The 22,397-nt window shown below is 41.6% G+C and overlaps 2 protein-coding genes across 2 annotated transcripts; one reads left to right on the forward strand and one right to left on the reverse strand.

The window, feature by feature from the left end:
* Positions 1-277: 277 nt before the first annotated feature.
* On the reverse strand, positions 278-15,591 carry LOC142585794 (putative ATP-dependent RNA helicase DDX10). Its single transcript, XM_075696805.1, has 19 exons — positions 15,376-15,591; positions 15,066-15,126; positions 14,158-14,288; positions 13,412-13,570; positions 12,652-12,772; positions 11,652-11,766; positions 11,413-11,509; positions 10,868-10,972; positions 9,691-9,853; positions 8,401-8,485; positions 7,456-7,554; positions 7,065-7,152; positions 6,205-6,293; positions 4,995-5,262; positions 3,615-3,761; positions 2,713-2,877; positions 1,835-1,897; positions 893-1,038; positions 278-494 (listed from the first exon to the last, which is right to left on the reverse strand). The coding sequence occupies exons 1-19, from the start codon at positions 15,574-15,576 to the stop codon at positions 314-316; spliced, it is 2,484 nt and encodes an 827-aa protein (XP_075552920.1). The 5' UTR covers positions 15,577-15,591; the 3' UTR covers positions 278-313.
* A 174-nt stretch (positions 15,592-15,765) lies between these two features.
* On the forward strand, positions 15,766-22,156 carry Tcs1 (Threonyl-carbamoyl synthesis 1). The gene is made up of 5 exons (XM_075696806.1): positions 15,766-15,974; positions 16,251-16,443; positions 16,684-16,918; positions 17,005-17,141; positions 21,996-22,156. The coding sequence occupies exons 1-5, from the start codon at positions 15,851-15,853 to the stop codon at positions 22,048-22,050; spliced, it is 744 nt and encodes a 247-aa protein (XP_075552921.1). The 5' UTR covers positions 15,766-15,850; the 3' UTR covers positions 22,051-22,156.
* The last annotated feature ends 241 nt before the right edge of the window (positions 22,157-22,397 follow it).

The following is a 22,397-nucleotide window of genomic DNA, read 5'->3' on the forward strand; positions in this document are numbered from 1 at the left end:
GGTGTAAAACTCTGAGTAACTGTTGAGCACCATCTTGTAGACTTACTTTCACTATCAGCATCAAGATAGGAGATTACTTTTGTAAATAGGAATCGCACAGCGAAACAAATATTTAATTAGCATTTGAATTATATGAGTTCATGCAGCTTTGTTGAAAAGAAAGCATTGCTTCAGGCTTGTCATGAGCAAGTTGGTATCAGACAAGGCACATGCCTTTCAGTGCAAATAGGAAAAGTGTTCGGCGATGCCAGTCTTGTTTCATACATAGACTACAGTGTAAACCTTAGAAATAATATTTATTTAGATCCATAAATTACCGGTTAGACAGCATATGCAGAGCCAATGCTTCATCCCCTTCCAAGTCAAGACCAGTATCCATGGGACCAAGGTCATCATCCTCTTCACTGCCACTGCTTGCATACTGTGGCCGTCTCCTTGCTAGTTTCTTCCGAGGTGCTAACTTCTTGGCATCTTGGCTGGCCTTCCGTTTTCCTCTAAAAGTGAAAATATAAAGTTGATATCATGAAAGAAAAAGGTATAGATTTAGCAGACCCAAACGAATTAGATGTGAAGTAAATTTGTTGAAAATATCAGAGAACGAAAGATATTTAGAACTTAAAGACAGCATCACCACTCCCTACCACCTATATTTTTAACACATGATTGTTGCTCATGCAACAAAGCAATAAGGATACCTATCCAACAGCATAATTACATCAACAAGTGCTTCCCCATTCATAAAAAAGGTGGCCATACCTCATCTTGAACACATGTCATGATAAACTTTGTTGCAGGTGCAAAGTGAAATAACAAGAGCAAGGAAAGTAAAAACAATGCATTGTGCAACACGCATGCGGAGGACAGAGATGCGAGGAAGAAACAGTGCACAAACCTTTGGGGCAAATCATCTTCAGAGCTAGGCTCTGTGCCTTCATTTTCCTCTGCATCTGTTGCATCAGATGCAGCTTCTTGCTCGTCTTCACCCTGTTCTCCTTCACTTTGCTCTTCACCCTCATGTTCACTTCCGCTGCCAGCATCCTGTTAGGAACAAAGAGTACCCTTGTAGCTTGGTTTTCCTAACATTCTACAATATGGTGTACATGCACACAATAAACACACAAATGCGGTGGAACCCCATTGATACATTTCTCACTGTTGCATTTTCCTGGCTGCTAAATCAGGTTTTCGGGGCCCCAACCTAAATCCCACTGACTCCTCTCTACTATGTTCCCATTTGATACAGGAATGTTCTGTAATATTCCTGCCTGTTACGTTGCATTTGAAAGTGGCCGCCATGTCAATATAACGGTGCAGGAAGAAATTGGCTCTCGCATATTGCAACAAGCGACCGATTCGTTGCAACAAGGGACCAAAGTTTGCAAACTATAAAAGTTGCACAAGCCAGGCGATGCACAAACATTGGGACAAATAATGCACAGAGCAGTTCGCAAGGTATCCTAAAAAGTGTGCATCTATTAAAACCTACCAGGAACAATTACAAGGCTACATTTTCTTTGGGGCCGGCAAGGATCTTATTTGCATTTCACAATTCGCGGTTCACTGTCATGGACCACTGTGCGTGTCCTTTAATTATACACACACATGGTTCCTAGTCACAGTACAAACACTGAGACAACTAATAACTGCCCTGCCAGCCACTTGGGCTGTTTCTGACGTTGTGCTGTAGCAATCTGCGCCCTTCGTAACGGTTACATTTTTCTGGCTGGCACATTTTTTCCCCCGGTCCCATTAAAAGCTTACCGATAAGGTTCTGCTATATATTTTTTAATCAGCAGTCACTGCAGTGTTCAAGAAGAGACAAAGTGGCACATACCAATTCTGCCCCTGCCTCGCCGCTCTGCTCTTTGCGCTCTTGTCGCATCTTCAATCGCTTTATCTGAAACCAAAAAAAGAAAAAAGTGTTAAGGGCGATAAGCAGCCAAAGAGAGCCAAGAATTATGACAACAAAACTGCCCTTGATGCTGGTTATAAATCGGTCCTGTAAGAGAGTTTCCCAAAAGTGATATGTCAACTGCAAACAAGACTGGTCTTAACAGACACCCCTTGCATCTAACAAATTGCCAACAATGACTAGGAGAAAAGTTAACAGGCAGAAATAACCATGTAATCATGAATTGCATTCATCTGGAGCCACGGACTCAGACATTTGGTTTGAGCTCCTACATTTCGCTTGTCCTCTTTTTCAGCTACGATATCCAAATTAGAATAGAAACCAAATTCATACTACTCTGACCTGCAGTGGAGTTGCCAAAGGTTTCGTGCACAAGGACTCAGATTCAACTTATGCTTACTTGTGGCACTCCCAGTAACTATCAGGAGCAGCAGTCGATTTATGTCCTCTACAGGATGAAGGCCAACTCCCAGCGATCACTAATGATCTTGTCTTGAACCAGCTGACCCCATCTTATGCCTGCAAACTTCCTCATCTCATCACATTACCTAGTTCTCTGCCATCCTCGTCTGCGCTTTCCTTCTCTTGCAAGTCCCAGTGAAGAGCTACACAAATCTTGAGCAGATGAAAATCATGTGGCACTCACAGCTAACTCCAGGTCACACGTAGTACAGTCGAATCTTATTAATTTGAACTCAAAGGGACTCAAAAATATTTTTAAATTTAACAAAGTTCGAAATAAAGAAAGCCCATGGAATAAGGGACTTGCATCAAAACTATAGTGACACATCAAGCCATACCCTGTGCATTGTCTTGATTCGCTCTCGGTAGCGCTCCTTGTCGAATTTGTCCTCTTCCTCAAGAATCTTCTTTGAGATCTCTAGGTCAATACCACAGGGTGCTTTTTCCTCCTCGAGCAATTTCTTGACCACTTCTGCCTTCTGGACATTGATGCCTTCAACAGCCTGTGGATGATTACAATAGTATTTTAGGTCACCAAGGTTACAAACCTTGCACAATCAATGAAGCATATCAATGCAGCACTGCAAGACAGGTACAAACTTAATGCAGATATAACTAATGCAACAAAATGCAAAACAAGGAGAGCTGCATAGTTAAGTAACACGGCACAATAAATTTCCCGAGGGACCATGATGCAATGCCAAAAGAGTCGAGAAATGTGTTCACTGGGTAGCTGCATCTGCAGGTACCTGATGTTGTAAAGGCAGGCCCAAGTTCACTTCCTAGCAGGCACATACCCCTTCTTGTGCATATGCTTCAGTGTTTGCTTTGCAGAATTGAAAAGTTGGCTTTCCTTCATAGTTCAGATATGTGGTGACTGAGCTAGACTTTAATAACTGGGGGATTTGTCGCTCAATCTCTAAGCTTGGTTGGCAGTACAACAAAAAGTGCTTTCTTGAGCTAATAATTTAACAAAAAAAGAAAATCTCACGCTATATTCGCGAAAATACAATGGTTTACTTGTCATTATAGGCACATTTCCCCAACTTTGCTTATTATGAACATGAAAATGAAAGAGATTCAAGTTTTAACTACTAATCCAGAAGTTACAGTAACGCTTAAGACTTTTGTAGCATCACTGAAGGTGTTCACATTCTCTACAAGCAGATGGCCTTCTCTTGGGAGATCATAACACTGGCCCTACAGAAACAGTGGCAATAAATGCTGTCGGGATTCTTACCTCGCCTTCATCATCAAAGATTACTTTTGTGTTTGGCACCACTTTCTTCTTGAGCACTTTCTTGGCCAGGGCAACCTTGGTTATAATCTTCTTCTTCTTCTTTGTGTCCTCTTCATACACCACAGCAGCCACATCCTTGTCATCATCCTGCAAAAAAAGAAAAAGAAGAAGAAACAAGGATTTAAAACTTGTGAATGATTGCATCAGAAGTTGTGCTCGCATGCTACTTACTGTCAGTAAGCTCTTTCCTCTTTGTGGCTGTTATTTTATGCTTGCACATCAAACAATAATTGAAAGCTAAGGCCGACCTATGAATAATATTGTGGAGGAAAGGTCCAGAGTGTTTTTGACCACCTGTAGTTTCCTTGAAGAGCACCAAAATCTTGGCATATGAGCATATGAGCAGTATGAATGGGAAGCAAAGCTACATTGTTCCCAGTAGTACAATGCCATAGCAGCTTCATAACAACCATGACGAGGCAAAGATTCAAGCAACAAGTGCAATCTCACTGGGATAGTAGAACACTTGTCAACATCTTCCAATGTAGAGAATTTCATTGATAAGAGAACCTTTATGTATTTTTTTTTTTCATCTGTGACACAGTCAACATCCAATGAAAAACCACAAGCCTCTCTGTAGTCACCAGTACATATAGGAAATGAGCACTCCTAGCTTGATTTTCCTTCACTACCACAGCAACCCACTACAGGACAAGAATGCTGAATGAGCAATACAAGAGCCCCATGCAGAAACAGCCAATATAATTTTGCAGTGCAGATTGCAATTGATGTTCCTGCACGTTTAAATAAAGGAAAGATGCCATTAATCATGTGGCATTAATCATGTGACACACACGCTCTCTGCAGGCAATACTACAGAGCTGCCTGCAAAAATCAAAGAAACGAAAAAGTAAATCCAGACTTTACAATTTGTACTGATACAAGCACACATTAGAAGTTCATTGCCACTCTTCACAATTCCTACAAAGAATAGTAAAAACTAGAGTTACATGAGCTCAAATGCACTAACGTAATAATTTAAACATTACTCCTATTCTTGTGGTACAGATGAGGGCAGACTGCCAGGTTAGTTGGTCTAGTGTGATTATTAAAATCATTAGAAAAGGTCAAATGGAAGAAAGGAACATTCCCATTCACCTGCTCGGTCTTTTCCGCCCTTATATTTCCTGTACAGAGATTTCCAGCTGCAGTGAACACAACACTATTAATATTTTAATATTATTAGTTGAATGGCATAAACATTGTGAGCTAGTAAAGTGGATCTTAATTATAAGTATGCAGCCAGTAAACATTGCATCAGTCTGGTTTTAAAAATACCAAAGTTAAGTTACCAAGCACAACAAGATTCACATTGCTTACATCAGATTCGTATGTCACTCTCCTCTTGACTGTGAAAATGTCGTCTTCACTTTCATCTGTCATGTCAAACTGGAATGGCTCAGTGTCAGGGCCTTTGATGGGTGAGACAGGTTTTGTGGAGACATCTTGTCCTGCCTGAATGTTTGTGTTCTTTGCCTTTGCTGCCTTTTCTTCTATGATTTTCTTTTGCTTGGCTTCCTTTGCCTCAAGTTCTCTCAGGTGCTTCTGAAGAAAGCGTACTCTGGGAGCCATGGCCAACCCTAAGGACCTGAAACATGCAAAACAGAAATACTCATATCAGCAAATTAAACAGACTGCTATCAATAGTTCAACAGTGGGGGCTGCCCGGCGAGACAGTATTTCCTGATGCAATGCACAAAACTGAAATGCAAAAGATAGGGACCAGAAGAAGATTGCTGATCCAAAAAAGGTTCTGCATTAATGTATGCTACACATACATGGCAACTATAAATGTAAGCTGCTGTAAAAATTATACATTTCAGATTAAAGTCTGTGTGGCCATAAAAGAATGTAAGCTTTATCAGCAAGGAGCACAGGCACTGTGCTAATGCAACTTTCAGGTCATATTTTGCAAGTGAGTATGGCATGCTAGAAGAAGCTCGCATAGTAAACATGATGTCATAATATTCAAGCAGCATAATGAATTTGTAAATAAATAGCAAGAGACAACAATGACTTCTTGTTACTACATATAAAGTAAATATTACTATAATGCATGGTACATATTACCATTTGGAATTTTATTAATCAGTATCATAGACTAGCTTGAAAATAATTGTACAGCACAAAAAATATATGTAAAACTTGAGCAAACAGGAGTGAATAGAGAACACAAGCAAAAACAAATATGTAACAGCATCACTGATTAAATAAGATGCCATCTACAGTGCATTCTGATGAAACAACAGGATATTATAGAGGCTTGGGAAGATGTAACATTCAGAGCTACATATCTAGGTTCAGCAGGTTATATACATGATCTGCAAGCAATGTAAAATGTATGTAGATAGTTTATATTGAGAAAATGAGGAAAGAACAGTTTTAATAACATTTGTAAATGTTGAAAGTCTATCAGCTCGCAATTTTCAGAGAACTATATGTAAAGCACCCCCCCCCCCCCCCCGCTGTCAGCCTCTTGGAAGCTTTTCAACTGCAAACACTTTGCCACCTCATGAACTGCAAGTCTTACCTTGCGAATGCATCCAGGTCAAGCTTGGTGACGTCAAACACGGTCTTATCTTTCATGAGAAATACACTTTTCAAGTAAGCTGTAAAGCACTGCATTGGTGGGAGAGAGAAAAAAGAAGACAAGGCAGTTACAAACCTCACAGAGGGAAGTTACAAAAAATTATATTTTTGTGGGACACAGATTGCCCTTGACGCCCTGTCACAATGTGAACACAAATATTTAGCCTGAATATGCTAGAAAATATGCTATTATACTGCCACATAATAGTGATGGTGAAGAAAGCAGCAAACCTGGGAATCAGGAAACTAGTGTTTTATTGGGCAAACTTGTGCCCTTAAAAACAGGCTACACTCAAAGAATGGCAACAACGGCGAACACAGTTGGCGATTGTCGAGAATCTGATCTGCCGGTCAAGCGCATCGGCTTTTATATGCGATTCAACGAAGGTTCCAGAGTAATCGATGGTGCCCGCGTGTCTTCCTGAAAGTTCTACACAATTTGTGTCACACATGCAATCAGATTACACAAGCTTTGGTGATAAGAGAACCATTGATAACATTCTAGAAACTTCCGATACATGCGGGCACATCCTGCACTGAGCGATAACATTTGTTGGACGGTGAAAAGCGCTCACCCGTAAAGGATAAACAAGTCCACGCGTCAATATAATAAAAAAAGAATATTTAATCTATTATGTATATCTAATAACATCTGTATAATACATAGTCCACCACAAAACCATTTGCAAAAGAAAATTTGTAAACAATGAAACAGATGAAACAAATCTCTCGCAGAAATCAAGTTATTTTTCAAAAGGCATGACAAGCTGAAGAAAAATGTGTACATATAAATGTACTCACCCTTTGTGCACACTCCTTTAGTGCAACGTCTCTGGCACACATGGATTCCAGCTTTTTCTGTACGTTCACAAACATCTTGGGATTGACTCTGAACAGAAGAACAGCGCAGAGCACAAGTTTATCAAGATCTTCTAGTAAACCACCTTTATCCCTCTATGAATATTTTTTTGGTCAAACAGTGCAAGCACCTGGCAGTAACCACAAGAAAAATCTTCAGAGGCTTTCTACTTTACAAAGTAGTATGATGAAAGTGATGGAGACAGCAATTTCTGAGACACATTGCTTTTTTTTTCTATGACCAGAGTAAGATTTCATCAGAGCAAAGTGCACAACGTAATCCTTTTGTCCCGAAAACACATACCATTAGAAAATTTAAGCTCATCGTACTCACTGTATTTTTGATATTGGTATTTTGTTCTGTGTCAGTTGCTCCGCCATTGGCTCTTCTGACGGAAGCAAGATCAGTAATGCTTCGCCATCTTTCTCGAACCTACAGGCACACCAACAAAACATGTTAAATACATTCAGGCTACAAAAAATCAACTGTGCTATGTAAAATCAGCAAATCAGCTGAATTCCTTTCTCAAAAAAAAAAAAAGAAAAAGAAGCGAGTGGGTAGTATGATTGCAAGGATATAAGCAATTAATGCTATAACACGTTTTTCCTACATCGGTTTCAGCAAGCAGTCCCCTTCGGGCTTTCTTAAAGACATTCCACATACAAAGAAATACAAATACAAAAAGCTACAAAAATAAAAGCAGGCGAAAAACGTACGAGGCGCAGTGAAAAATCCTTTTCACAGCTGTGCTGCAATGGCCACAAATAAAGGTGGTATTCACATTCACAGAAAAGAGCGGTTAACTTGCATTTAAAAAATGTGTAAGTATTCGAGTCAGTACAGCAGATGGGGCAAGAAAAGAAAATGGTAGAAAAGAAAGCAAGATAAATAGAAAAGGCTTCAAATGTGATAGCACAGTTGTACAGCAACAATTCGTAGCTGGCATGGACACATGCCAGAGTGGTTTAGTGGCTATGGAATCATGCTGCCAAACACAAGCTTGTAAATTCAATTCCTGCTTGCAGCAATCAGATCTTAAATTGGAATTCAAATATTCATGTGTGCTGAAGTTCTAGTGTGTATTAAATCATTCCACATAGTCAAAATGATTCTATAGCCCTTGGCATCACTAATGTCCCAGGTCTTTCTTTGAGATATAAAATTGCAGCTTTAATTCCTTAATTTATTCAACTAACTGATGAGAGGTATCTCCTTTGAATTTAAAATTTCACCACCATTCATTCAATGAGTTAATCAAGTTAATCAACTAGCACAAACCTGGCTGTTCTTCCGGCTCTATGAATGTAAGTGCTGACATCTTCAGGACAGTCAAACTGGACCACCCAGTTGATGGCTGGAAAATCTGAAGAGGGCAAACATAACTAGTTTGACTTAAAGGTATGCAAAAGATGAAACAATTTTCATGCAAACCTAAATGCTATAAGAATGAGAGAAAAGAACATGACAAGAAATTTTGCACAGTGCAGTATTGTAATTACAGAGTAGGCACTATTGCACACCTCAGAGCAAATGGTACACAACAAACACACATTAAATTTTCCGGTATACCCAATGTCGCATGGGCCTAGCTAAACACAATTCAATGTGCACAAAATAGTATACCACATTTAGTAAAATCAGTGAGTCAGCACCACCAATTAAGCACATTTTAAATAGACAATAGGCTGCTGTGATTAGTGCAGTCAAGTTAAAACTTTCACCAACTGCCTCGAGCTATAAAGTTAATTCACCCTTTCGAACAATTATTACATCCGCACACCCCTGACTATATCTGGGATCGGGTACTATGTCATTTCAGTCTATAGTAGGATACAACTTTTAAATAAAACAGCAGTTGGCAACCAATGCACGTGGACAGTGCAGGATTGTTACTCCGCCAGCCAAACACAGAAGTAAACAAAAATGTCGCCATGCGACGATTCCAAAATGGTGTCGTACTTGATACCTCTGGAGCATCTGCTATTCTTGAAAAGTCTTCATTGGTGGAAGTGATGACGTGTGCAACAGACATGGACGAAGTGTATGGAGTCTGAGCATTTCACTCTCCAAAAGTCCGCGGTACAGTTCATTTCGCTGCTGACCCCGTTTTACTCGTGAAACTTCACTGCCAACAGAAGTGAAACTTGACAATAAATAGTTGAAGCAAAGTATGCGTTTTACTTCAGTTCAATAAAGAATTAGGCTTTCACCATTCCACTATAATAGACAAGTGAAAACGTACAAAATTAGGCGCTTTTAATGTTATTTTTGTGGTTACCCCCTTATTTAGGTGACAGGGAAAGTTTGAAGTACAAACTATTTGTTGCCTCACGGAGAAACAGTGGCTGGCAGTTATGAAGGCGTGGATAGGGCTTCACTACAGACATAAGTTGTATCCAACTATAGCTGAAGGTTGCATACATTCAGCCTAACAAGGTACATTAGCTATTAGGGATAGAAATGAGGAAAGAATGAAGTAATATGATGAACTGGTAAGTGGAATACTATACGACGAGCCCTTCACTGCACAACCCAGCCAGGCAGGGCTCAACACCTGCAACCTCTTACCCAGGCCCCGTGCTGCGATGTCAGTGGCGATCAGAACAGCACTCTGTTTGCGGCAGAACTCATCATACACGGCCATGCGCTTCATTTGGAACATATTGCCATGGAGTTCCAGGATGGTCATGCCGGGTCTCATACGGCAGAAGGCTCGGTACACATACTTGACCTGAGTAGCAGCAAAGACAAAAAAAGAAAGTGCAAGTAGTCAATTCCTAGCTCACTGTATAACGGGAAGAGGCAGATTTAAGCAGAAATTTGTCTTAGTGCTTGAACAGAGCAGAGCGAAGGATAAGGACAGTGCAGAACAGTGATATAATGAGCTACTACACAAGAAATTTATAGCAGGCGGCTTGACAAGATATCCTCCTGGGCTAATCGCTTCGTAAGAACATAGCAGGTCATCAGGCCCAAATGGCACGCACACGTGAACATTATATAGGACTGACTCATGTTTTTATTGATACAAACTTCCCTGTTTGCGCTAGAGCACCTGGTATTAAATGCATGAAAAACTTGGCAAACACACGCAAAACCCTCTTCAAAAGTTCCACAACAACTGAGTGCAGGACAAGAGGCGCTACTGGAGATTGCTACGCAGCCTCTATTAAATCCCAGATGTTCAAAACTCTAGACAGTGAGGAGAACTATTTTGCTCATTGTCCATGCATTAAAATGGCAAGAATACTGTAGGGGTACTGCCACAAAACTCAGCAGCAGCTCTGGTCAAAGATGCGGTGGCTTAAGACCATTTTGGAGTGGCTGCGCAAGTGCGTATCACTTCTCGTGTGGCGAACCTTCAATCCTGTCCAAAGAAGATGGCATGCCTAAAGCTTTGAAGCTAGACTAATCAAATAATCATTCATTAAACTGGTCTCACAAGCATTAAAGGACGATTGCACACATTAATGAAGAGAAGCGTGTGAGAACTGGCTCAGCACAAAAGAAGGTTTACCTTAATTACTATTCGCACATTAGAATAATGCTTGTCATGACTTCGTCATCTGATAAACCTAGAGATTTTTAGAACAAGTCAGCTGTAACTGCAGTGTGCAGAGTAAAATTCCATTTTTACCTGTTACACTACCCTAGTGTAGCAATGAATGCATGGAACTACTATAGCCACGCAACAGGCAAAAAGAGAATGTGAAAATGAAACAAACAAATGCAAGCTGCTAAATACCTGTTTGCAGCTGGACAGGAAGACGAGAATCTTCTGCTTGAGGTGGTTTCGTATAAATGACCAGAGTAGATTCAGCTTGTTATGAAGCTCACATACAACGTAGCTCTGCAGGAAAGACAAAACAGGATTCACATCACAGATTTTACATATACGTTAAACAGAATGCAAGCCCTAAATTGTACTTAATCTAAGTAAGAACAAAGATGCAAGTTTGTACAAGTACCAAAACTAAAACAAATGAGCCTTGCTCCTTTAAAATTCTACATTGTAACCTACTATTTACTCTCGCATTATTTTACAAAATATGTATCCCTGCCAAATGCACAAGAAAAAGTGAACTAACACAAGGCAAGTTTAAAAGAAGTTGATAAGATCTGTAATGCTGGCCACCCATTACATCTCCAAAACAAGAAGAAACAGGACACCATAGGAATATGTACTACTTGAAAGTGCAGTATACAGCTTAACTTGCTTAAGCACCCAAACAAAAACGCCGAAAGTATGATATGAAAAAGCACTTGTAATGACCAAATTGACCAACATACCTGTCTGAGGCCTTCAGGTGTTGTAAACTTGGCATGCTCATGAACTGACACATAAGCTGGGTCCTTCAAACTCAGCCTTGCCAAGTCTTTGACTGACCTAAGGAATAAAATTAATTGTTGAATAGCGCACAGCTAAAAAAAGTACTTTGCCTTATGTAAGCCATGAGAAAATGGAAAAACAGGCTTTAAATCTACGCAGTAACACCCACTAATATAATGGCAACAAGTATTTCACTTACTTGGTTTGTGTTGCAGAGAAAAGCAATGTCTGACGTTCGAGTGGAATGTTTTCAATAATTGCATTGACCGTCTGCTGAAAACCCAGGTCTAGAATGCGATCTGCTTCATCCAGTACTGAAAGAAGTCAGAACACGTTATTGCTAGTATTAAAAACACAAGCGTGAATTTTGTCTGGAAGAACCAAATAAATGAAAAAGTGCAGCTGACATTTTGGTGCCAAAAATTTAACACAAATTGCACACTCTTTCAAAAACAAGCAATTGTGAGTATGATGCTGCCAAAATACACAGAACAGTTTTTACATGCATTTTTGCTGCACGTTTGTCTGCAGCATGTGAGTAAGTGTACTACGTACTGCTAAGTCGCACACAGTAGCATTGCAATTAGCATCTTATGCAGTAAAAAAGATGTTTTAAAATGCTGAAAACAAAGCAAAACACAAAGTTGTGGTATTGGAGTGTGAACACACCACAACACTTGCATTCTGCTGGCAAGCTATCCAGACCATTACACAGTTCTGAAGAACACTAGCGAATAAGGCTGTTTTTTATTCATTTTATTTTATTGTAATTGCACTACACAAAATTTTTAGCATAGTATATGCAGGACCTGATTTACTATAGACACACTGCACTGGCCAGAGGGTTCTTCAACTAATTTATCACACCAGTGCTCCCGACACCAACCACTGGGACTTTGGAGAAAATTAAATGACTTAAATGCCAAGAGATGCACCCATGCTTCATCACTTGTCTTAACATTACATGTTGAACATACGTTAATATTTGTCTATATCGAGCACTCCATGCCTCGCAATAGATATTCCAAAGTGTTATCACAACTCTGAATGGTGTCTGGCCAGTTTTGCTTTCTCCCCTCTCTTGGCTGTGTGTTCTGGCACTGCTATCAACTGTGGAAAGCTGTGGCACAGGGTGTCTATAACGACACTTCAAAATGGTTACTTCTGTACACACACATTGAATGTTGCAGATCACTCACCAAGAATCTGTAGCTGGGTGGCATCAAACAATGGATTCTCATCCATGTGTTGCAGCAGGCGACCTGGTGTGCAAATGACAATGTTGCACGAGTCCATTCGCTTGCTCTCAAACTTCAAGTCCTAAAGAAGAGGAAATCCAAAATACATATGTCTCATTACTCAATACCAGGCAGCAGCAAAACATTTAGCTGGGACATCAAATGGTGTCGGTGCTGTTCTTGTTGTTCTTGCTGTTCTGTGTGCCAGTGTGCTGTAGACGAATCCTGCCTTCCCTTACAATAATTCATTCTGCAGAAACTTGCTTGGACTGAAATTTACTTATAGCCCACTCCTGCCCAAGGACTGTGAGTTAGCCTTGTAGTAATAAATAACAAACACCATTAAGCCAGGCACGCCAGCAACCAAGCAGATAAGTGGTTGTGACAATGCAATATAAATGCAAGCTCTGCCTGTTTGAGAATAAGCAAGTGGAATAGATATGAAACTTTCAGTTCCTGGAAGGAAAGCTGCAGGCATCTAGTAATTCAAAAAGCTTTCAGGAGATACAAGACAGGAAAAGAAATACACTTCCTAGCAACTCGGGCATGTTACATGATCGTCCCCCATTCAGAGAAGTGCAACACTACACCCTTCAGTTGCACAAAATATGGACACATTGTGAGGAAACCACATTTTCAGCAACAGGTTCAATACCTTTTCTTCGAATGCATAGGAACAACAAAATTACTGGCAATGTACGTCTAGCCTTCTTGCATTTACCTTTCCTCCTATTACAAGACCAGCTGAGAAGTCATGGTGCACGCCAATCTTCTTGAGCACTTCGAAAATCTGGTAAGCCAGCTCCCGTGTTGGCGTTATAATGAGGGCGCCAATGCCATAGTTGCGGGCCCACATTTCGCAGTACAGCTTTTCCAGTACCTTCAAGAAGAAAAACAGCAATCAGAAATGCCTAAAGCCTTCAATATGGTGCTTCATGTTCACATTCTGCACTTTCATTAATGTGCTCTAGGTTCACGACGTATTCATCATCATCATTTATTATGTATTACTTAGCATTTTTTCCTTAATAATACACTTGTTTAGGTTCATGCATGTGAACGATACAGGTATATGTTCAGTACAAGGACCCCTCCTACAATTTTATGGTTCTGCTGTCCCACATTTATATGCCTGTCATGATCCATTTGGCACAATACAATTTACTGGTTGATTGACAAAAACGAACAGTTTTTGACAACTATAGTGCCTCTACAATATAGCATGTGCAGAATACAACTCTGAAAATGTCAAGCCACTTCTCCAGAGTAAACAAAAAAGAATACTTTTTTTTTCTTATCCTCCTAACACATGTTGGGCATGAGTGAAGTGTATAATGGTTCCCATTACAACATCCATATTTCTAAACAGCTGTCAGTTTTTAAGAAAGAGAATGTCAATGGCTTATAAAAACGTGTGCAGAACAGAGTAAACAGTGATTTAGTGTATCTGATGAAGTCATTTCTTACCGGTATTAGAAATGCAAGTGTCTTGCCAGAGCCAGTTTTGGCAGCTCCAAGGATGTCAAGACCTCTCAATGCAAGTCCAATGGCCTCTCGCTGAATTTCAGTTGGTGTTACATAGCCAGCCTCTTGAAGCCCTGTAGAAAACGTCGTATTAATATTGGTGCAATTACCAAACGACAATTACATCTCAAAACCTTAAAAATTGGTGCACTTAGATTTAGATGCACGTTAAACAACTCCAGGTGGTCGAAATTAATCCAGAGTCTCCCACTACGGCGTCCCTCATAATTATATCGCGGTTTTGGCATGTAAGACCACATAATTAATTTTTTTAATAACTGCATGCTGTAGCCTGTCTACTCTAAATTTATTTGCTGCTTACTCCTAACCATTAGTTTTCCAAGGAGCGTTTAAATTATACGAACAAGGAAATGTGACGCTGTTTTGCAAGTAACCTAGATTTTTCGCACTGTTTGGCAAAGTGAAACATAAAAGGGGCGCAAATGATGCAAAAAGACAAACGACAGCATTGAGGCTTGTGTACCATGCATGTCAAATGTTACAAGCATGAACGGGCTTGTTGTGGAAAGCAGTACACGCGTGTAGGGCTGAGACATGTAATCAGTGACACAGCACTGAGTTGCACGCTGTTATTTGGCAATGTCCCATACACACAACCGGCTTTGTTCTGTCGTTAAAGCATCGCTACATCGCTGCCCGCCAACGGGCTGAAGGCAGTGACTGATTGCTGTCTAAGGTGTGCGGGCATGCGATCAATAATCGCGCCTAGGCAAGGTAAATTTCTGCGGCAGCTGGCTGTAGGCACAATCTAGCGGACACTTCACGTGGGCCATTACACGCATGGAGCTTTACAAGAGGCAAGCTTAGTATAACATAACTTAAATACTCACCAAGCTTTGTCTTCGTCGACAGCGGAAAGTCCTTGAAGGTTTCGACGGTCTTGGAGTCGAACTAAACGAAAAAGAAAGACAGATCCTAGAAGCGTAATCGCGTAACACCGCGCTTATCAAATGCTTGTCAGTGCGCCCAGTCTCGCAATAAAGTATACGTGTACCGTCACCGCAATTAACAAGAAGGTGAGGCGAACTAATTTGCGACACGTATTCACCTTAGCTGTAATGTTCTAGATTAGCATACTGTGTTTTACCTGTACGGACTCGAATTTATGTTGTCAAAATCAGGCGCTGGCAGCGTACTTACGTCTTGGTAAAGAGCTCGTAGCCTACTGATTTCTTCTGTCTCCGTTAGACCTTTTGTCTGTCTCTTTCTGTAAACTTTCATTGACTCTCTTTCTCCACGTCGGCTGAAATTCTTTGACGGCTTGTTCCATTTTCTTTTCGTAAACACGCGTTTATCTGAATGCTGCTTGCCTTCCATGTTTTCACATGTGGCCGCTGCCATATTGAGATTAGGCAAAACAAGAAGCTTAAGTAACTCAAAAAACGTAAGCCAACCGTTTTAAATAAGATATTAAACTAGGCAATATTTTCTAATTTATTATTCAAAACATCTTAAATAAAATAAGGATTTTTGTTTGTAAGTTATGTAATCAAAACATTTATATTGCTTCGCCTTTTACCGCAACTCAGATCTTTAAACATGGCGCTGCCCAGCTTTTTCGTTTGCGCCGCTGCGGCCGTGTCATGTGTCGTTTGGCTTCCCTTGTAACTGCATTATGCGCGTCAGTGTAACAAAGACACGCTTCCAAGGATTGTGTTCCGCTATAGTCAGGAAACACGAACGCGATACAATGTCCAACACACCGAAGGTTATACCAGTCACCTCTCCTCTAAACCACGGTACGTGTCATTCATACTGCGCTCGCAGCTGATGCAATTGGCTAACGTCAGTCGCTCAGCGACCGACAGAGCTGTGCTCGGCGTTTGTGTACGTAATGAGTCTTTCCATTTCCTATGTGCCTATTAACGCTGGAGGAACTATGTCATTTTTGGATTTGTTTGCGGCTTAGATTGTGTGGCCCCGTTCCGGTGGTACAGTGCCAGAGAGTGACTAGACCACACGTGCGCTATACTACCTGTCTAGTCACAGTTTGGTTTTTGTCTGTGATTTTGTAGGACTTGATGCAGCCAAAGAAGCAGCATCTATATTGAAGGCGGGTGGAGTGATCGCAGTGCCCACAGACACGATCTACGGCGTTGCGGCACTCGCGCAACATTCAGAATCTGTTGCGCGGCTATTCCAGTTGAAAAGAAGAGATGCCGGAAAACCTGTCGCAATCTGCGTGCACGACGTTGCTGACATACCGCAGTAAGTGGCTGTGCTGTTCCGGCGAAAGCAATCGTAATGTCACTGGTTCACTTTATGTTTAGCGTGGAGTACACTTGATTATTGTATTGCGCGCGAGATTGCACATAGTATGCCTTGTGTACTTTTCAGCCAGGTCAAACAATGGATAGATTTGGTGCACTGGCAGGTTTCTGTCAATTTCAGGGGCTTTCGCTTAATCGTCTAGATATATACGAACTTACTACGTCATGCCTGTTCCAGGTGGGCTGAAGTTTCTATCCATGAGAACCTACTGCGCCAGATTTTCCCGGGACCAGTAACAGCAGTGTTCTGCCGGACGCCGCGCCTGAATCCAGCTCTGAATCCATTCACAAACCTCGTCGGCGTCCGAGTTCCAGACAGCAATTTTATCAGGCAGACGACAAAACTCTGTGGTGGACCACTGGCACTCACAAGTGCCAATGTGAGCTCAGAGATGAGCACTCTTACCATACAGGTGAAGAACCGTCAAGCCTTTTTGTCATTGTAGCTTGTCAATGTTTGAAGCATTCATACATATGCATCATCTTGACCTGCCCACAGGAATTCCAGAGCCTCTGGCCATTCCTGGATGCTGTGTTCGATGGAGGTGACTTGTCAGTGTCCGGTTTCCACAGGGAAGGGTCCACAGTTATTGACTTCTCATTGCCAGGCTGTTTCAGGATTCTGCGAGAGGGCTGGTAAGCTTAACACAATACGTTTTCAGAAAGCGCTAAGCTCCTCTGCCAGAATCGTACTAAGAAATCTTTTGCATCTGTCTGCTTGAACATTGTAGGACAGTTGTCTGGTCGCATAATATGTACCATCAGCCATGCTGTGTTGTACTGAAGGGTGCGAGTCTGCCCTCTTTATTTGTTTGTACATTATTTGCAAGCACACATGCATACTTAGCAAGCCATCTGTTATAACATACTACCATCTGGACTGGTTGGTTCATGACTTCAGCAGTTCAAAAGACAGGTTATGAAGAAAGCATAGATTAGTGCCGTTTTCTTTTTTTTTTCACCTTTTTATTCCCTTCACTTACCGCTGTCTTCCTGCTCGCATGTCTTATCTGTGGTGTGCATTTCCTCGCATATGTTATCGAATTTCCTGGGGCAGCACATACTCGTGCATCTTGCTTGAATTTGACAAATTAAGTTTAATTACATTTTTAAAAGCTTACACCAAAGAGAACATAGTAATAGCGTAATGTTGGCTGTGATGCAACATGACACATCTTGTGCCTGGCAAAGTCTGAATTAGGAATAGAGAACAAACTTCAATAAATATTGCGTCAATTTGATCACTTGCATCAAGGGCCTGGACGATATCATGAGTGAATTCACTGAGTTGGGTTGCGGTGCTAAAGCTGCACTGAAAACCGTATTGAGCATCAGATAAAATATTATTACACTCTAGAAATTCTATATGTTTGTAAACTGTGTGTTGAAGTGTTTTAATAGAATGAGATGTGATAGAGATGGGTCTGTAGTTTTTTAGTAAGCACTGCTTATTCCCAGATTTGAATAGTGGAAGAATTTTAGCCGTTTTCCAGGCAAAATTGGCAACAGACGTCGAGAGAGATTTCTGAAAAATAGTTAAATATTGCCTAGTCCATATGGAGTATCTAGAGAGAAATGCATTTTCTATATTGTTGGGGCTACCTTTCTTTTTCGGATCCAGTTTTAAAATCAAATTCAGCACACCCTGGTGGTTTGGAACAACAATGTCGTTAATAGAACTATGCATATGCTCTATAAGAGGAGGAGCAACAGAGTTATCAAGTATAAAAACATATTTAAGTTAACTATTAAGTGCATTTGCAATCATGTAAGTATTACTTGTATAACTGAATTAGTTATTTCGAAAATATCAGTGGTAGATTCTTTTGGCAGAACAAAGCTCTAAAATTTGCGTGGATTACTAAGCTGCTATTTACTAAGTTACTATTTGCAAGCAAACCTGGAAGTGTTACCTTGGTAGTAAAAATCACGAGCAGTATTAGTTTTGCTTCGAAGTTCCTCTTTAAAGGGCACCATAGCAAATTTTGTTTTACTTTGGAAGTTGTTGCGTATCCTGCAGGGAGCGTTCGCCGCAAAAATTTTTTCAAATCGGCACCCATTAATAGCCGAGGTAGAAATATTTCAGTGCCGCGAACCCATGGTTTCAGGAGGCGAGTTCCATTGCATAGCGAGACACTCTCTCCGCTCGCCCTGCCTAGCCTCCGCAAGTGAAGTTCCTTCCCTGCGTTCTCCCATACCGGACCTCGAGGATCGCGCGTCGCATACGTCAGGGGCCCCGCCTTCACTTTTTTTCTGCTCCTTTTTTTTTTCGGTGCTGCGCATTTTTCCTGACGGCGTCGCACGCAAGCTTTTCTGATTGTCCGGTTACGCGCAGCACACGATTTTGCGCGCTGTGCACAAGGACACATGACTAGCAGTATAATTCAGTGCTACACGAATGCTGAGGCAGAACAAGCGGATCGCAGAGCGTGATCACGCGCTGGAACACGGTAAAAAATGGCATAATTTCGGTACCTGCGCACGTGACTGCATGACCGTGGGAACAAGCAGACGAAGCGGAAGTACATCTCTCTTGCTTCGCTGCGAACTAAAACAAAAAATCACGCAGACATTCCGTTTGTGTGTTTTATTGTTTCTCTAAGCTCCGATTCGTCAATTCAAGCAACAGATCAGACCAATAACAGATGTTGCCTTGAATAATTCTCGAAGTCACGTGTCACCACGAGCGACGTTACACTGCGGACACGAGTACGTCACCGTCCGGCTTGGAGCGCGGTCGCCGCGAGAGAAAGGGAAAATGGCGTTCGGATTGACATCTCAGACCTTTCCGCGGCGCGTAGCGATGTAATTCATTGCAAGCGTGATCGTTGGCGCGAATTGTGTGCTCTGCGCTTGTCAGCTCGAAATGGCCAGACCTGGCGAGGGGCCCTTTAAGATCAGAGTCTCCAGTACGTTTAGTACGCCGCAAACGTCCAAGTCGTCGCGACAGGTGCAAAATTTCCCGTGTGACCCAAGGCAGCTCTGAATTCGTCTTTTTGTTTTTACCGGTACACAACGCGTGATGCAAAATGTAACGAGGTCACAAAAAAATGCAAGCTATCGACATCATCAAAAAGACCAATCGCTTCAAGCTGGCTAAATGAAGCATAAGTGTACCAATTATACCAACATCATCATCATGGCTCATATCGCGGAAAGTAAAATAATTATATCGGGCTTTCGGTACAGGAGAGGAAATGGATGTGAAGACCACTTTACGATCTGATATCCCATCAACGACAGCACATTCGTAACCATAATCGCACACCCTAGGGCTGAAAGAAACAAGATCTAAAATCGCCGTGCCTCTTGTGGTATCACTATATGCTTTAAGCCGAAAGTCTGTAAAAAGTTCAATGTTTCTCTGTATAGTTGGGAATCATGGCCTAGTCGAGATAACGACGGCCTGCAGTGTATATCGGGGACATTAAAATCACCGATGCACATTAGATTTGGCGAATAAGGTGCTATTTTTTGGATGAATGCATTCAAGGAAACCAAAGGGTTTGTGATCAAGTTAGGGGGAGCGGGGCGGTAAAAGAAACGAACAACAAAAGTCAATGACTCAAAATAAATTTTACACCAGACCGACTCAGTTTGAGAAGGAGCATTAAGCACAGAAAATTTTAAGTCGGAGGGTAAATATAAGGCAACGCCGCTGCCTCTACCTTCTGTTCTATCAGTTCTTATAACATTAAAACCTGGTAGCGATACTTCGGCGTTGGAAATTTCACTATGAAACCATGTTTCCGTGACTCCAAATATATGGAGAAGTAGGACAAAGTTAATCACAAGAAATCAGGAAGCTTGTGGACTAAACTTCTGGCGTTAATATTTAAAATGCGGAGATTATCGTGGAAGTCACGTGGACGTTATCGAGAATCGAACATTGTCACGGCCGTGCGTCTTGTCCACTAAGTTGTAAATAATAATCTGTAATAATAATAATAATAATAAGCTGTAAATTCAGATATCACATTTGTGTGCTTCTGATGCTGCCACAAATGCAGTTTGTAACACTGAGATGTAGGTCTTTAGTACATAGTTGCAGACTTGTATTATTTGTGCTTCAATGTTTTAAACTTAGATTTTCCGCAGTACTTGTAAGAAAAGTTAGTTTTCCGCAATACGTGAAGCTTTGATTGCAATTAAACGACTACACGAAGGTTCTTAGTTATATTGTGTGTGTATTGTGTGTAAATTGCAGTAAACATTCGCTTACGAATTAAATTAACATGGGGTCACGTGCGCAAAAGCAAACAGCAGATGTCACTAGATGAATGCGAACACCTCGGGGAGGGAACGCTTCATGGTTTTTAACGCTCCAACGCGTCTCCGAAACTTTAGATTATGCGACTTCCAACTCTAGGCGCGGGAAGACAGCGCGCATAAAGCGACCAGCCATGTCTGCTTGCCCAGCGCCTTTCATGTGCACCCGTCGCGGATTACCTCTAAGATAGGGCGAGCGGACAGCCATGCGCAGCCACGGTTTGGCCAGAGGAGGAGACGCACGCTCATTTCACATTACCCCACCCCCCTCTAGCGCGCGCTCCTCTCCCCTCCCCTCTCCCGTTGCGCATGATTGATCACATGACCGCGAACAGCGGGCGCGTGGTATGACGACGGGCAACGAGTCACCAGCCTTCTTGGCTTTCCATCGCACCCACAGCATGCGGAGCGCGACCTTATCGCATTTGGACTTTATAACGGAACCTATACGGCGACGGCGAAAATTCGCCCGGAGTGTCCTGGTGTCGCGATAAAACTGCGAGGCCAAAAATCAACATTCTGCTTCCTACACTATGTCTAGCGAGAGCATTTCTGCGTTACGCGCGTACTTGAATAAGAAAGTCGCAGTTGGCTCAGAACTAGAGACTCCTTTATACAGCTTGTTCAAAACATGCTCAAGATGTATAGAAGTGTCTTTCTACTCAAAGAAAATAGTGGGCACTGCGCGTGTGTGCTTGCCGAGGGTGTTCTTCTAGAACGAGGCTTGGTTTGCAACTCCGCCAACCAAGGAAAAGTTTCAATTTTTATACTTAACTACCGGTGCTAGACGGAAGACGCCGAAAAATGTATGCTTTACTTAGAGGTTTCGTTGAACAAACCTCTGCGACCGATCGACTCTGGGAGGAGTGAACTGTCACGAAATTGCCAGCAGGCGCCACTTCAAGCGGTGGAGAGTAATGCCGTTGGGTTCGTTGCACTTTTTTCTTTATTGCAGGTTTCCCGAAATATTCAGTCTGGCGATATTCGGGACATAATAAGAATGGTACTGCGTGCATGTTGCGGCTGCTCACTATTCAACATATAGAAATCCGTTTCAGGCCTCTTAAAAACATCCAAAGCATTTGTTGATTCAAGTAGCACTCGCATCAGAGGTGCGCACGCACGAGAGTATATTGTAAAGCTCGAAATTATGCCAAAAGTACTTAGCTGGGTTTTTCGTACGTACCGTCAGTTTAAATTGAACTATCATTTTCTTTGCAGTGTGCCACACCTGTGCAGAAGGCTACTGCAGGAGTCTCACCTGAAAGAAGTGTAGTACCTGTAGTATGCATCAACTATTGATTCATCTGGTCATGGATGCGCAAGTGTTCCTCATAACCTGTACATAAGACATCTCCAAATAAAACTCAGTTTGTCATCAATTCAATAGCCATTTATATTGTTATTAACACCCGTGTGCTCAGATTTAGGTGCACGTTAAGGAACCCCAGGTGGTCGAAATTTTCGCAGTCATCCACTACGGCGTGCCTCATAATCAGAAAGTGGTTTTGGCACGTAAAACCCCATAATTTAGATTTATATTGTTATCAGTAGCCGCTATCTTGTTTACTGTTCTTCATACGAGAACCAGTGAATAGGTATACAGGCCAGTTAATTCGCTGT

This window comes from Dermacentor variabilis, chromosome 6 (genome assembly GCF_050947875.1).
Source record: "Dermacentor variabilis isolate Ectoservices chromosome 6, ASM5094787v1, whole genome shotgun sequence".
Taxonomy (NCBI): Eukaryota; Metazoa; Arthropoda; class Arachnida; order Ixodida; family Ixodidae; genus Dermacentor; species Dermacentor variabilis.